General features: G+C 35.7%; 3 protein-coding genes across 3 annotated transcripts in view; 2 read left to right on the top strand and 1 right to left on the bottom strand.

Annotated features, from left to right (window-relative positions):
- The first annotated feature begins 14 nt into the window (after positions 1-14).
- LOC105193455 (nuclear pore glycoprotein p62) lies at positions 15-2,144 on the top strand. The gene is made up of 5 exons (XM_011157905.3): positions 15-279; positions 382-663; positions 748-1,111; positions 1,229-1,469; positions 1,640-2,144. The coding sequence occupies exons 1-5, from the start codon at positions 225-227 to the stop codon at positions 2,000-2,002; spliced, it is 1,305 nt and encodes a 434-aa protein (XP_011156207.1). The 5' UTR covers positions 15-224; the 3' UTR covers positions 2,003-2,144.
- Positions 2,132-3,743, bottom strand: LOC105193454 (checkpoint protein HUS1). The gene is made up of 3 exons (XM_011157903.3): positions 3,513-3,743; positions 2,983-3,395; positions 2,132-2,548 (listed from the first exon to the last, which is right to left on the bottom strand). Exons 1-3 carry the CDS (start codon positions 3,562-3,564, stop codon positions 2,183-2,185), a joined length of 831 nt encoding a protein of 276 aa, XP_011156205.1. The 5' UTR covers positions 3,565-3,743; the 3' UTR covers positions 2,132-2,182.
- A 687-nt stretch (positions 3,744-4,430) lies between these two features.
- LOC105193457 (myb-related protein A) overlaps positions 4,431-15,402 on the top strand; it is a 36,441-nt gene continuing 25,469 nt past the window's right edge. The window contains exon 1 of the mRNA XM_026135925.2: positions 4,431-4,823. Coding sequence (XP_025991710.1) covers positions 4,774-4,823 — 50 coding nt within the window. The 5' untranslated portion in view covers positions 4,431-4,773. The remainder of the gene's footprint in view (positions 4,824-15,402) is intronic.

The following is a 15,402-nucleotide window of genomic DNA, read 5'->3' as shown; positions in this document are numbered from 1 at the left end:
AGCGAATTGGTTAAGTCCAAAAGCACCAATCACGTTTGATTATACTGCTTTATTCTGACGACTGTCGCGCGCGCACCACTACCACAAGAACTACGCGGACGACTACTTCTTTTGCATCTGTACGATTTGTACGACTTTGTTCGTATAACCTCAATTCCTGTTTAACTGTCAAGTTTGGCGGGCTTACACGGTCGAAGCAGGTCGGAGTGAATTCGAAGCATACGATGGCTACGCCTCCGAATACCGGACTGTCCTTTGGCACTCTAAAACCCACGACAGGTACGAATGTTTTCTGAACGAAAGTAAAGCATTTTTTCGCGCTTTTGCCAATTTGTGAGATGACACCCAGTATTTTTACACGTGTTAACTTTGGTATTGCAGCACTCACTGGTCTGACTTTCGGTACTCCGACTACCATGGCCACTGGGGCTGGTTTCGGTCTCGGCGGTGGTATAACCGCGACGACCACGTCCATATCGACTGCGTCGAGCCTGCCGAGTTTTACGAATCTTGCGAGCAGCGGAACGACCATGTCCGCGGCAACGGGACTCTCGTTCGATCCCACGAAAGCGTCCACTAGCGCGACTACGGGATTCCCTATCATGACAACCACGGCAGCACCAGGTTTCAGTTTTGGGGTCGGGGCATCAAAACCTATGACAGGTATACACTATTTTCTAGAACACAAAATAGAATTTGCTTTCTTACAATATAAGAAAAATACTACATATGTATTACACTTTCAAGGATCTACCAGCTTGACCTTTGGTACTCCAAACACCATGACCACTGGAACTGGATTTGGTCTTGGCAGTACAATTGCGACTACAACATCTACAACGAACGTACCAAGCTTTAGCCTTTCTAGTAGTACAGCACCAGTGGCATCTACGGCGCCAGGACTTTCATTTGACGCCGCAAAAACGGGTACAACCACAACCTCAACTACTGGAGGATTTGCTCTTGCGACAACTACAGCAGGATTTAGTTTTGGAATGGGAACATCAACAACTACCTCCACAGGATTTCCTTTGAGCAAAACTACTTCTGCTGTTGTTGCAACAAGTCTAGCAGCACCTTCCACTCTTACTTCGTTAGGTACCACCACTACGTAAGTAATGTTAATCACAAAATTTGTTTTAAGTGATCAATTTTTGCTTATCACCAATAAGAAATTTGATTATCTCATAGTTCAATTTTAGCTAACTACAAACATCTTTTATTGCAGCGTTAGTTCCGCGACTGGTATTCAATCAGGGGCTATTAATTTCTGTCAGCTTGAAGAATCTATTAACAAATGGACCTTAGAGTTAGAGGAGCAAGAAAAAGTATTTGTGAATCAAGCAACACAAGTTAATGCTTGGGACAAATTGTTAATAACAAATGGGGAGAAAATAGTAACATTGAATCAAGAAGTTGAAAGAGTGAAAATTGAGCAGCAGCAATTGGAGCATGAACTGGATTATGTTGTAAGTTATATTTGTACATTTGCGATTGTATAAACATGTTTATATAATATTAACATAAATAAATTTAATTACTAAATTTTTATTTAATTAATTAATTATTTACTAAATTACTAATTTACTAAATCAATTATTAAACTTTCATCAAATTCAAATAATTGTATCATTCACAGGTTGGACAACAGAAAGAGTTGCAAGAATGTTTAGTACCATTAGAAAAGGAGCTAGCATCTCTTTCTGTTTCTGATTCCGATCGAGAGTACACTTATCAATTGTCCGAGAATCTCGATACCCAGTTAAAACGCATGTCAGAGGATCTGAAAGAAATAATAGAACATTTGAACGAAGCGAACCGTGCTCAGGATTCCAGCGATCCGATTGTCCAAATTGGAAAGATTTTGAACGCGCACATGAATAGTCTGCAGTGGCTGGATCAACAGACAGCCATGTTGAATCAGAAAATACAACAGATTGATCAAATACATCAGAGTTTCAGGCAAGAAAGCGAACAGAATTTACATTTAGCTTACAATTAACTTTATGCATTGATTTTATATATATAAATTTGTAAGAATTATTTTTCAAATGTGACGTAGCTTATTTAATGAGAAGTCCCTGGGTGAATGGATATGATGTATGAATGAGAGTCTTGAGAAATATAAATATATTTTGCATTTAGGTACTATATATTTTATACTATATTTAAGTTTCTTCTCTCAAGAGGCAATCGCAGGTATAAAATAATGCATCTTAATGTGATCTCCCACGTCTAAAGTTAGCTTCACCATCTTCTCATTCAACAAGTGACACTTAACGCTATCTGGATGGAGAATATCCCAACCCAGAAACATAGCGAGCTTTTTTATGCTAACTATCGCCGAAATATCGTCGTTTTCCTGTCCCTCTTCATTTTCCCAGACTTCCAGTCCTTTAAAATGAGTGGACACAGTAGCGTAGTCCACCTCGACCTTTATTATCAGTGTACCGCATTTATTGGCCATCACTGTCAACTGGTTACTCATATTTTTCATTCTGTCCAAGATGTGCCGTATGTACTTTAACTGCGGGAGTTCCACTGATATCTGGAACAAGGTTCTACTTCTACTGAATCAATCAAACATTTTTTAAGCAATCTCTAAATGCTCAATTATATTGTACAATTATATCACAATTAAAAACTAGAAAAGGCCAACAAATGTAAGATTTTAATGCTCAATAATATTTTTATGTGATTTTATATTTTCTAGTTTTTTAACTTGCATGCTGTTACTTTCAATTATTTTAAATACAGTTCTTAAGTTAAATTGGAATAGTAATATCACAATATTAAATTGAAAATCAATTACAATGTAATCTTATCTCAATTGTATTTGTATAATTATACAATATTCCTCTAAACAATTTAATTCAAAACGAATTTAATATATTTGACAATCACTAATATTGTGCAATATTCGAATTTGTTCAATAATATTGAGGGTATAGGGACTGCTTTACAGAATATGGCTATACCTACATCAAATCTGGGAACGTCTGGCATTTTGTGCTCTGGCCACTCTCTGCGGGGTATGAGCTTCACAGGCACGTCGTGTACGCACTGTCGGGAATCGATGGACATCGAGGACAGATCAATATCGAATGTTAAACAGGGCTGTCGCTTGTTCGTCAATTTAATTTTCGCGCTCCTCGCACTCGTCGTTATCCTCAGGCTATTGAGGCTTCTGGCGAGCATGGAGGCATCGAACTCCAAATAGATCTCATTCTCCTGTTCGGACACACCGCTCATAACGTACTCCGCGAAGAAGTGCTGCTGCGAGAGCACTGCCCAGAGCACGGGTTCACGCTCGTCACCGACGTTGAAGCACAATTCGTCCACTGTCAATCGCAACACGCAGTACTTCGCCATTCGAGATATAGTACTGATAATAGCTGAAAAATACCAAAGACATTTCACAGTTAATAAGGGAACTTTGTGGAATTGAGATTTGCATTTAGCATCCTCGACGTCCGTGCAACGAGGTTAGAAACACAAAATTTGAACTTTACACGTAAAATCCCGCATGGCACCCGCGTCCACCATTCTGCATCTAAACTTCATTTTTAATCAAATCATCCGTTTGTCGTTGACACCTCTATATTACGTTGCAAAATATGGTATCGAAGGGATGCAAAATTGGCGCGAAAAACTCGCCGGTCGATCATAACCAAACCAATGGCTGAGTGATAGACATTCATTTGTCAATTTTCCATAATGCTATTTTTTCCTTACTTGCTCTTCTTAAAATGAAGAAAAATTACGTTTATACATAAATACAATGCATATATATATATATGTGTGTATTTATATATTGTTTTTTCCTTGGTAAAAGAAATTCAAATGATATGTAAACAAACATTTGTTTTTACATTAACATCTTTTTGTTTTATTATTGATATCAATTAGAGATAAATGATGTTTTGAACAGGGACAGGATTTTGCTCTATAAATTCAATAAACAGACATTTTGTTTAAGCTGGTCTCATCATCATTTTCGGTTAGTTTTTTTTGTAAACTAATTAAATTCAAAAATAGCCAATTACATAATTTTAAATTGATCGTATTATTTTGTTTCTCATGTCCAGTTCCTGCAAATTATGATTTATATGTAAAATATTGAATACCTTTAAAATTAATAATGAAATAACTTTTTAATTAAACTAATTAAAAGAATTAGAGAAGATAAGTTTTAAAATTTGCAATTGGCAATCCATAAATTTAATTGATCGATTAAACTAATCGAAGTTGGCGAGATCCTCTCCTATAGCAACAATTAAATTTATTTTATCCTTTTTCGAAACGAGCACTTCTTCTGCTGCCGTTGGCAATGTAGAAACTCCGCGTTAAAGTATTACCGATGGTACAGAGGTTAATCGCTTGGAAAGTGGAGGGGAGAGGGGCTACGTGATCGACCGGGTCGACTTCCGCGTCGGTGACTCGGTCCACGGGAAGTTATCCTACGCGAGATAAGCGTGCTGGTGGCGTGTGGCGTCGCGGGGAACGATTCACGTCTCTGGCGTCTCGTATAATCCTAATTTGTGGAGAGCTCGCGAGGCTCGCCGGCGGGATCGCCGAGGTGATCGGTCGCGAGTGGATCGTGTCGCGAGTGCGATCAGCAATTCGCGTGGGACGCCGACAAAGAGCGTCACCTATTCCTCCCCCACGGTCGAGGGGCTCGCGTCGCGTCTCGATTGTTCCGAGGGTGGAGAGCGGCCATATTGTTTAAATCGCTACGTGTCCGCCACTCGCGCGGGGTTACGTGATACTCGGATGTTCACCCCGAGACGATGCGGCAATATGCTTCTCATATGTAAAGAAAGGTGAGTGCACATACGTCGCCTTTTACGTACTACGTGACGATACCCGCGACGAAGGGATTGACGCGTTCGCGAAACTGCATTCCTCCCTTCTCGTATACACGCGTACCTTTCCCCCTTTTCTAGCGCATTTAAAATTAGGTAAGTCTATTATTGGGACGTTTTTCGGCCGTGGCGGAGGCCGAGATCGATGTAAACCTCGCGCCGAGTGCGAGAGACGCGTCCGAGACAGTTTGCTGTCGCACGCTCCTCTGTTCCTGTGTTTTTTTTTTTTTTAAAGGTGACGTTTTTTGGCGGGAAGAGAGCGCGGTGGAGTCGGACCGACAGCCGTCGTCCGCGAGCGAGACGCTCGTGGACCCGCGATGCATCGTGAGCGGGTATATGAGAATTCCCGCATGCATACGACGATTTTTGTCACGTCGTTGTCACGGCCGAGTTACGAGCCGCGCGAGGGACGCTCCTCCCGCGTGCATCGCACGCGAGTTACATTTCGTCTTATTTTGTTGTCTGTTGCCAGTCACAACTTGCGACGTAAGCGCGCCCGAAGCTAAGAGAAAGGCTCCGGAGTGACAATAACATATCTTTGCGCCTTGTCAAGGTGAATTCGACGTCGCTTGTCGATGCTTCCGAGGCCTATTGTTGTTGCTCCACTATACGATTATCATCGTCGTCGCGTTGTGTGTCATTTGTCTCGTGGCCGATTGTTTTTGCCACTGTCGGTGTTGAGGAAAAATTAAAATGGAATAGAAATGTTTATTTAAAGGCTGTATCTGTAAAAAGTATTATTTGAAATAAGTATTGTGTAATAAATATAAAAGGAGCAAATAGTATTTAACATTTATATGTGCGTTTACCTGAAATAAAATATCTATTTTACATTTTGATATGCAGGGTTGGGTAATTAGTAGCTAGTAATTAGTAACTAGTTAAAAAGTTAAAAGTGTAATGAAATTAATAAATTAACTTTTAACTTAATTTTAAATAATTAATTTTTAATTTGTTGTATTTAAAATATACATATAATATAAATTTTAATTCAATTTATTCACTTTTTTCCCAAGTTGAAAATTTATGTAAAAGAAAAAAATTATAAAAGAAAAAATACATTTTCGCATAAAACGATCTTTATAATTTCATATAAATTTAATTTACAAATAATATATTAAGTTTACTTGATAATCCATGGTAATTGTTTTGAGTAGTCTAATTTTTAAAATGTATGAATTTCTAATTTAATATGAATAATGCTTTTCAAAATTTAATTTAACTTAATTTAATTTCAATATAATTTTTACCTAATTAGTTTTTGTTTATTTAACTTGTAACATAATTAATTTTGCAAACCATTTAACTTAATTGAGTTTAAAAAATATATGATTTATCCAACCTTGTCTTAAATAAGTTTTCTCTATTTTTTTTATTATTTATTGTTTTTTTTAATTCTTAGGAGTACAAAATAGAAAATAGTAGTACTAAAATATATGTTGTATGTTATGAATATACAGATGTAACTCATTTTTTTAAAAACATGTTTGTTCAATTGTCATTAGTTACCAAGTAACTATGTAATTATTTTAATTTCTTACAATTATTTTTTACTTTGTATTTTTTCTTAAAAATTAAAAATGTAGTAAATGAATAATAGAAAATAGAAAAGTTTATTTATCCATGACACATCGAAATATAAATATCTTGTTTTAAGTGACTGTATGTATAAACGTTAAATAATATTTTTTTTTATTTACTGCACAATTTTCACATTTACTACACAAAATGTTTCAGATAGTATTATAGATACATTCTTTAAATAAATATTTCTGTTTCAACAATTTCCTATTTCAACTATTTCTCCCAGCGATGTTTACCGCACAAATTCTCAATCTATTTTAGAATGCATAGAACATTTTAGAATGCATCGCGTTTGTCGATAAATGCCTTATATATATATATATATTCGCATTTGTACGTGACTATATATATATATATATTCGCATTTGTACGTGAGGGCAAGTTTGCAAGTTTCGTTTGTGGAGCGAAATTGGCGATTGACCATTTTTATATTTGGAGTATCATTTTGTATCTTTATTGTCATATTGAAACAATGAATTTTTTAAAAATATCTGGAATAATTTTTTATGAGATTATATATCATGCATTTTTTTATTTAGTTTTTTTATACGGGTACACGATTTTATTGATCACGTAGGTGTATAAAATTTTTTTTATTTTCCGCGAATATTAGTTTGCAGAAAAATTAGTTTTATTATAATTGATATTTTTTCTTAAATTTACATTATTGTATATATTACTTATTTTATTCTCTTTGTATCGGATTTTATAAAGATGCAATTTCCGTTGCAATTTATTCTTGATCTTCGGTGACATTCATTTTTGTTTTCCCTCGCATCGATCTCGGTTTTCTCATTTTTGTGTGTATCCGATAACCGAGTAAAGTATAGAATAACCCGTCGACGAAAGACGCCGATAAAAGAAATAAAAAATCTAGATAATCTTTTTTACTTGAATTTCTATTGTACTGTTGTATATCACGTCATTCTCTTTATATTACCTTTTGTAAAAGTGCAATGTACAATTTTCTAACTTATTTGTTCTTCGATAACACTCTTTTATTTTATTTTTCCGTTCGCTTTGATCTCATCTTTCTCATTTTTATATCCGATAACCGAGAGAAGTATAAAATAACCTGCAAGGGGCGCCGATAAAAAAAAGGATCGACTTTCTGCCTCGGGATAAAATAGCCGAGAGCTCTAGAAGACGACGCTGATAACTTTATTCTCTTGAAAATTTTTAAGGCAATTTGATCAAACTTTGATTAACTTAATCGTCGATTAATTTAACCGGAAAAATCACTTAAAACGAGATATTTTATTATGTAATTTGCTGTTTTCAATCTAATCTTTTTTTCCTTGAATAAACAATAAATAGAAAAAATAAATAATTTCATGTTGACAAACAGTGCAGATATTATTTGATAAATTAATTGTCGATTATATTAGCCGAAGTTTGATCAAAATTGTTCTTAAATTTATTTCGCATTGCATTTTCAAAAGATATAGAGGTTTGAAATATTCTTCTCGCGTTATTTCTCCGTGATTCTATTGTAATAGTGATTCTCTCTCGGAAAATGTTTTGATATAGAAATATCGTTTCAATAGTGATGATTATATAACTCTCTGTAACGTGATCATTGATTTGATATGACAATAATATTTTATTGCGTAAAATAACAAAATAGATAAAATAAAATATAATTAAATTTAATTTGTTGTATACAATTCGCGGTCTTGTATCTATATTATAAAATACAATATTCGAGATGAATATACATCTGCAAAAGGCGATAGCAATGCTGCTGCAATACCCATTTGAAGGTAAACGAATATAGACATTCGCGATATAAAATTAATAAAATAAAACACAGCAAGCAAATTGCCAGATAGACAGAAACAAAACAACAAAATATAAAACAATATAATCGACATTCTGCTATGACCGCAAAGTGCATCAATACATTTAAGTTAATTGGCATTGTTGGCCGAAAGCAGATTTTAGTATTATTCAATAATAATTTCCGAAGTGAATTTATACACAAGGGATGGACAAAATAACGTGAACGCCTAGGAAATACAATATTTTTTTTTTTTTTTTAAATAAGAGATTAATCTACCATTTATGTTTAATACAAATTCTATCTATGTTGAAATAAAGTCGTAGAATGTTTTAATAGTCATTAACAGAATATTGTACTATTCTTTTAGTAGATTTAATTTCATCATTTAATTTATTATATAAGTAATGTTGAACAAAAACATTACTTATATAATAAAGTATGCTTCTTGCGCTGTTTTTTAAAATTATTTTTTATTCTTCAAAGCTTTAACATTTTTCCACTGCCTGGACTTGAATACCATCAAGTTATTATGAGTAGCTTTCTAGGGCAGAGTGAAAACAAATTTTCTCTTCCAATCTTCTCTCATGCATCCCCTAATAACTCTTAAAAGATATTTTTCTAGAAGAAGAATATAACGTTGTACTGGTGATTTATTTAACCATTATATGACCATATTCCTAAGATAAAATCTGTATTAAATGAAATGGATCTCTTATTATGATAAAGTAAGTATTGCATTTCTCAGGTGTTCTCATTATTTTGTCTATCGCCTATCGAATACAGAAAAAACTTAATATTAAATCAACAAATATAAAATCTTGAAAAAATTTATAATCGTAAACAGACATAACTTGCTTACATGAAGAAACAAAATTTCTTCATGTACATGAAGAAATTTGCTTACGCAAATTATGTCTAAAATTATAAATTCTTTCAAGATTTTATACTTTTGCTTATATAATAATAATATAATGAATTGTTAATTTGATACTAATTTGGTACTAATTTGTTTTCTGTGCATATTTATAAGTTTCCTTAAACTACGCGTGACACATTTGCCGGACGCAGGTGTTAAAGAAAACCCGACATGTAATAACACGAAAATTAAATTGCTGATCATATTAAGAATTTTTTGATGCCAACGCGCATCTCTACGATTTCCCTCCCCTCCCCCAATCTCTATATTATCTCTGTATGATTTTCTGTTTATAAAATAAAGCATAAACAGAGTTTATATTATGTAAGAATGTATGTAGATGATGATGAATGAGAATGATGAAAGTTGAATATTTCGAGACCTTCTACCTCTATCAGACTACGCATTCGAGATTGAGGATTGCGGACTGAAGATTAGAATCTGAGCAATCGGATAATCTTAATTCATTCTGATTGTTCATTTTTTAACTTATTTTAACTTAATTTGCAATTCTCGAGTTCAAACGCGTAGTCTAATACGGGTTTTTGAAGGCTCGGATCTCGTCTATCCATTTGATGTTTGATGAAGGCAAAGCGTCTCTTTGATTAACGACGCACTTTTATTTCTATCGCGCGGGAATATCCGTCCGTCTCGAGATACTTTGCAAACACACAGAGCGATCCTCTTCCTCATCTCGAAATGCCACACACGTCCCACTTATCAATATAGCTGCCTGGAGATAGGGTGACGTCAATTCGCAAGTCCCAGTGCCCCGCATAGCAACTGCCAGACCGGGGACAAACGCAGACAAACGCGTGTCTATCGCCTGTCGGTCTCTCCTCGTGGTCGCAAACACGCCACATACGCCCCTTCGTTGTTGTGTCCTGCCATACTAAGTTCGTGCCCTCCTGCACCTCCCACTTCCCTCTTTTCACGCCGCTCGCTTCGGTCGCCCTCGCTTATTTAACGCGCGTTTTGCGCCATTTATTCGCATAGGAAGATCATACGCTTAATCTTTCCGTTCCGTTTCTCGCACGCGTTTAACACCTCCACGTCTGTGTGCTTTAACATAATTTTAATGTATATTTACTTTGCTGTTGTGCACAAGAAAATAGCTAAACATAAGAAATTTATAAAGCAGTATATTATTTAATTTAATTTAATTTATTCTGTATTATGTACAATAGACGAGACCAAGGACGAGACATAGCGAAATGTATGCATATGCAAATATACAAGAGGTGAAACGCCAGCATTACTGCTGTGCCAAAGCCCACCCGAAATTATATTGTACATGGCGCACAGAAAAATATAAAAACAAAAATTGACAATACATATTTGACATCAGGGTCGGGTAGTAACTAGTTATAAAATTAATAACTTTTAACTTAGTTAATTTTAAATGATTTCATTTTTATTAATATTTTTTCTAAGTTAAAAATTTTTATCTACGTATTATAAAAGAAAAAAAATTTACGAACGTTAGGAATGATGATGCCTACAAATGCCTACAAATAAATCGAGTAAACCCCAAAAAACCGAGAAAATACCGTTAAAAACCAGTTAGGAATGCTGAAGAATTTTAATCAAATTCCGATCACTCTTGCATTCTTTCTCTGAAAGTCTCGAATTAATATGAATTAATTAAAGCAGAAGGACAATTATTTATATTTGAAAATTGCTCGTTATCAGAATCATTTCGCAATAAAAATAGGACGCTGTCTTATGGACACGTCGGCAAAATTGTCACTTAAGTTTCATAGAGTGATGTGCATTAGATCTCTCATCGGAGATTCGAATGCTCGGCGAGATTGATCTCTCGGTATCGCCGATGCGCGGCGAAGTCGATGGTCATCTCGCACGCGTGCGCGCGCGCGCGCGGAAACAAACGAGAGACAGCTGCCCCGTTCACAGGAACAGAAGCGGACGAAAGGCGGCGAACCCTCCCGGTTTGGTCGGCCCCGTCTCTCTCACCCGTCGCGCGGATGCGCCTCTATTCAAGGCACGGCGTGTTCGAGAACGCAAAGGACGGGGATCGGCACCCGGCGACGCGACGCGCTGCGTCGCGTCTCGCACCGCATGTGCGGCTCTTTAATACGTCGCTCTTCATTACACACAAATTCGACGCAGTCTGGAAAGATGTGTGAAACGCGCGTGTGCATGCTCCACGTTGGTCGCGTCATTCTCGACAATGTTGCGCGAGAACGGTCTGCACCACGCGAATGATCTTTTGTTAACAAAAGGTCGTACACATTAGAAATAAAAATTTCAACATCAGAGTAAATCAATAATGTCGGGCATGTAAATATTAAAATGACATTTTCAGGATTTGCACTTTGTGTAAATGATCAAGGAATCTGCAATTGTAGTTATTTAATTTTTTTGCATAAACGAGTAATTATACAATTAAAAAATATATCAATTCAAAAATCTGTGATTAATTACATATTACTGATTGTTTTACAATTTATTAATATTTGAAATCATTATCTATATAGACTTACTCAGTATTTTTTATAAAAAAAGTATAGAGAAATAAAAAACAAATTTGAATCCTTGATCAGTAAAATTACTATAATTGAGCTTTATTTTTTATTGCGGAGTGTAACTATACTCGAGTTTAATGTTTTTAAACCTCGAGATAATCGGTAAAGGGTAGAAAACGAAGTATCATAGATAGCATTGACATTATTTTTATTAATCTCTATTTTCCACCATAATATCCGAACAATGTTATGTAATATTGTGACACATGAATGACATTGTTGATTTACTCCGATGATCGGAATCTTTCTGCTAATGTACAACCTTTGATGTCTGTAGTTCGAAAAGAATTGTTCATATCCTTATTATTTGTCGGCTCGTGCTCATATGACATTTCTTTCGTCGCTATGATAGACGCTGGTAAAGTTCAGCTTTTCCCCTTTTGTTTTTGCTATGTGGAAAACCATTTTCGTGTCTCATGAATAAATTTTTATTTTCTGAAATACAGCATAAAATTCAGTGGAAGACTTAAAGGCTATAATCTTCCGTGGCTTCGTGCCCCGGTGGGTATAGTCCCGTTTCGGTGCTTTGGCCGAACTTCACCGTCATAATAAACTTCGGCGATTTGCGGACGCGTAAGACATTAATGCCTTCGAAATTATGGGGTTACCGCTTACGTGCGTACGTGTTCCTCGCCCGCAGGTTGATTAGAGATAATCAAATTCGGACTCGCAAACATTCAACCGTACGGGAGGTAGAGAATTATGATGTAAATGAAAGAGAAAAAGACAGGAGAAATTGCTTGTGGAAAAAAAGAACAAAAAACGTGAAATAGTAATTATTTTTTAATTGTATGATGCTATTTTCGAATAAGAAAATTGAAAGTTACTTTTTATCTGTACTTGACGTATATAATCACAAATATTCAATTAAACAGTTAAAAAAATTGTATTTGATATTTTATATATATATTGTAAGTATTATTTATATCTCTATTATATATAATCACGAAATGAATTGTTCAGACAAGATATTTGAATTTTATTTTATATACTACAAATTTACCAAATATAATTATAATTTTTTAGAAAAATTTTGATTAAAAGTGAAAAACTTTACCAGTAATGTGTTTCCATTAAAAGCAAATGCACTCAAACTGAAAAAAATTCATTTGTTATTAACAAAATCAGATTAAAAGATGATTAAAATAAAATGGCTACAAAGCGCTAAATTCTGCTTTATCTTTATCTATTTTTAAATAGCAAAGTTTAAAAATGCTAAAGATAAATTGTGGTAAAATAATATTAAATAAACAAGGTAATCTGTTATATACAATCACAAAACAAATTATTGGAATATTGGGAGTTTATTTAACGCTACAAATTAAAAGCATATCTTTAATGCATCACTGGCAAGCGTTTTCACTTGTAATCGAATTTTCTCTAAAAAATTATAAAATTTGATGAATTTGTATAAAATATTCTGTATTCGGACTTAATTTCGTAACTGTGAAAAGGGAACATTCAGTAATTGCACATAATAATCATATGACTATTAAAAAAAATCTAGATACGCAGAATTTGAGAAAAGCTTTGACCCTTGAAAATGACAAGTGATTCACGAAAATGCACATCTGTACAATACAAGAATTTGCCCGCTGTCCGTGAAGTTCTCAAGAATCATCTTTTTGCCGAGCAAGGGGGCGGCCGCTGGCGGTTCTCAGCTGTGTAATCTCTGGCTGGACCGTCATTCCGGCCGATATTCTTCTTTTTTATCCGAATTGAGAACCCGGAAGGCTTCGCCTGCCGTGTTCTTTGCAGAGAAAAACCTGTCCGTGTCACGCAGCGACCTGCGTCCAATCCACCGACGACGGATCAGCACGATACCGTGGTACCTGTGCGCGCGATCCGCGTGGTGTCGGGCTCCTCTTCTCTTCTTTTCCTTTCTACGTCGCGACGTCTTCTCGTCGTTTCTTCTTCTCGGAATCAGCCGCCGCGAATGGTGAATGCTGCACGCCCGCCCGGACGCGCCTCGTTCTCTCGCGGTTGCATACATAACATCGCGCAGGAAGTCCTTTCTTCCAGATTTTGCATATTCTTTCAACTTCGACATATGCCGTTCTCAATTTCGGAAGCGGGTTTCTCGGCTTCGGGACGACGACGAGTCACGCGACGCGTCGCCTTCTCCGTCTCCGTCTCATCTTTTGCTTGCCCTTCTCAGCTTTCCCATTTTTTTCTGATCATGTTAGCACATGAGTTTCATAGGTATTTAAAAGGAAGGACGCTCTGATACACAAATGAGGGTATCTTGGCAAAATTGATCCCTTTTAGGTTTCTTGTTTCAATAAACAACTCCTTAAGATGGGTCAAAGCTTATATAACTGTTTTGCTGCTAAACCATAAATCGTAAATTTGGTGGAAAAAGGGGTTTCGAGAGAAAATATTGCTTCCGTTTTAGAGCAAATCTTATTAACTTTTTGTATGCTTGATGTCTGGAAGAAATTTAAACTCCTCGAAATTCCAGCGTGTTTTTCATCCTTAAATATTCGAAGCGTGACCCACGTAGGAGGATCCACGATGATCTTGTGCCATCGATTCGTAGTTCCTTCGCCGCGGTTCGTCAAGGAATCGATCGGTTCCCAGAACACGACGACGTGATACCGCCGAGACCTTGCGGCTTATTCCGGAGTCCGCAGCCCTTCCTCTCATTTCCTCGTCTTTCTCACGTTCTTCTTCCTCGTCAACGCTGCAATCTCTTTCTCCTCTTCTTCTCTTGTCTCTTCTCCTTCAATACTCCTTCTTCTCATCTTCCTTCTCTTCGCTCCTCTTTTCTCTTATTTTTCTCGCTGTACCTCTTCGTGGGATAACCGACTCAAAGTTTCATTTACACCGTCAGTCATAATAAAAATTTTGCATCTCCGAAATATGATGACGCTCGTTACTTTTGTCATTTCGCATGGTATTTTGTATTACGGTCTCAGGAGAGTAAATGTCGAGTTCGACTCTACGTCAAGTGCCAGATTATGTTGTAACTAACATTAGGAACATTTGTAAAAAACAAATTTGATGTTACAAAATTATTTATTTGTGCTGTTGAGATATCTATTACTTTTTTATTGTATTTATTTTTGTTTCCACGACCTTTGGTCCTGTAATTTTCACGCCGAGGCGCGAGTAGGTGTAGTTTAAGCTTAAGGCGTAGTCCGTGAGTTCTCCAAGGTATGCGCCGCTGCTAAAGTACGTTCCCACAAACAAAGCGCTCCTTTTGTTTCAACAGCACCGTTCAACAAAGTATTCAGCTCCCTTGCACTCTCGAGAGTGCAAGAGTGGTACTTGTCGAGAGAAAAAAACATACCAGGGGTGAAATATATTTATATATTGTTTTGATTTTTTATTAATATGACAGAACATTTATAGAAAAGCTCCTCAAAGCTCGATGTAATTTGAGATGGCAATTTTCGAGTTGCATCGGGTGTTTTAGTAAAAAAAAAAATGTTTTACTAATTTAGATAGATTTTTAGATGTTAAAATAAAAATTTATCGCTATTTTTTGTATCTACTAATATATTGATAGTCACATGTAGAATTTATAGCAGCAGCAGCAGTTTAGCAATCTTTCAGAAAAATTAAGATTTTTTTGTCATTATTTCTTTCATTATTAATTAGATTTTCATTAGAGCGCATGTCAACTTATTGAAATAACTTTTTAGCCAGATAGAAATTGCCAAATTTTTTTCTACTGTACTTTCAAATGCAATATAAAAATCTGTA

The sequence above is a fragment of the Solenopsis invicta genome, chromosome 9, assembly GCF_016802725.1.
Source record: "Solenopsis invicta isolate M01_SB chromosome 9, UNIL_Sinv_3.0, whole genome shotgun sequence".
NCBI classification, from domain to species: Eukaryota; Metazoa; Arthropoda; class Insecta; order Hymenoptera; family Formicidae; genus Solenopsis; species Solenopsis invicta.
The sequence above is the reverse complement of the archived record's forward strand: the minus strand, read 5'-3'. Positions and strand labels throughout refer to the sequence as shown.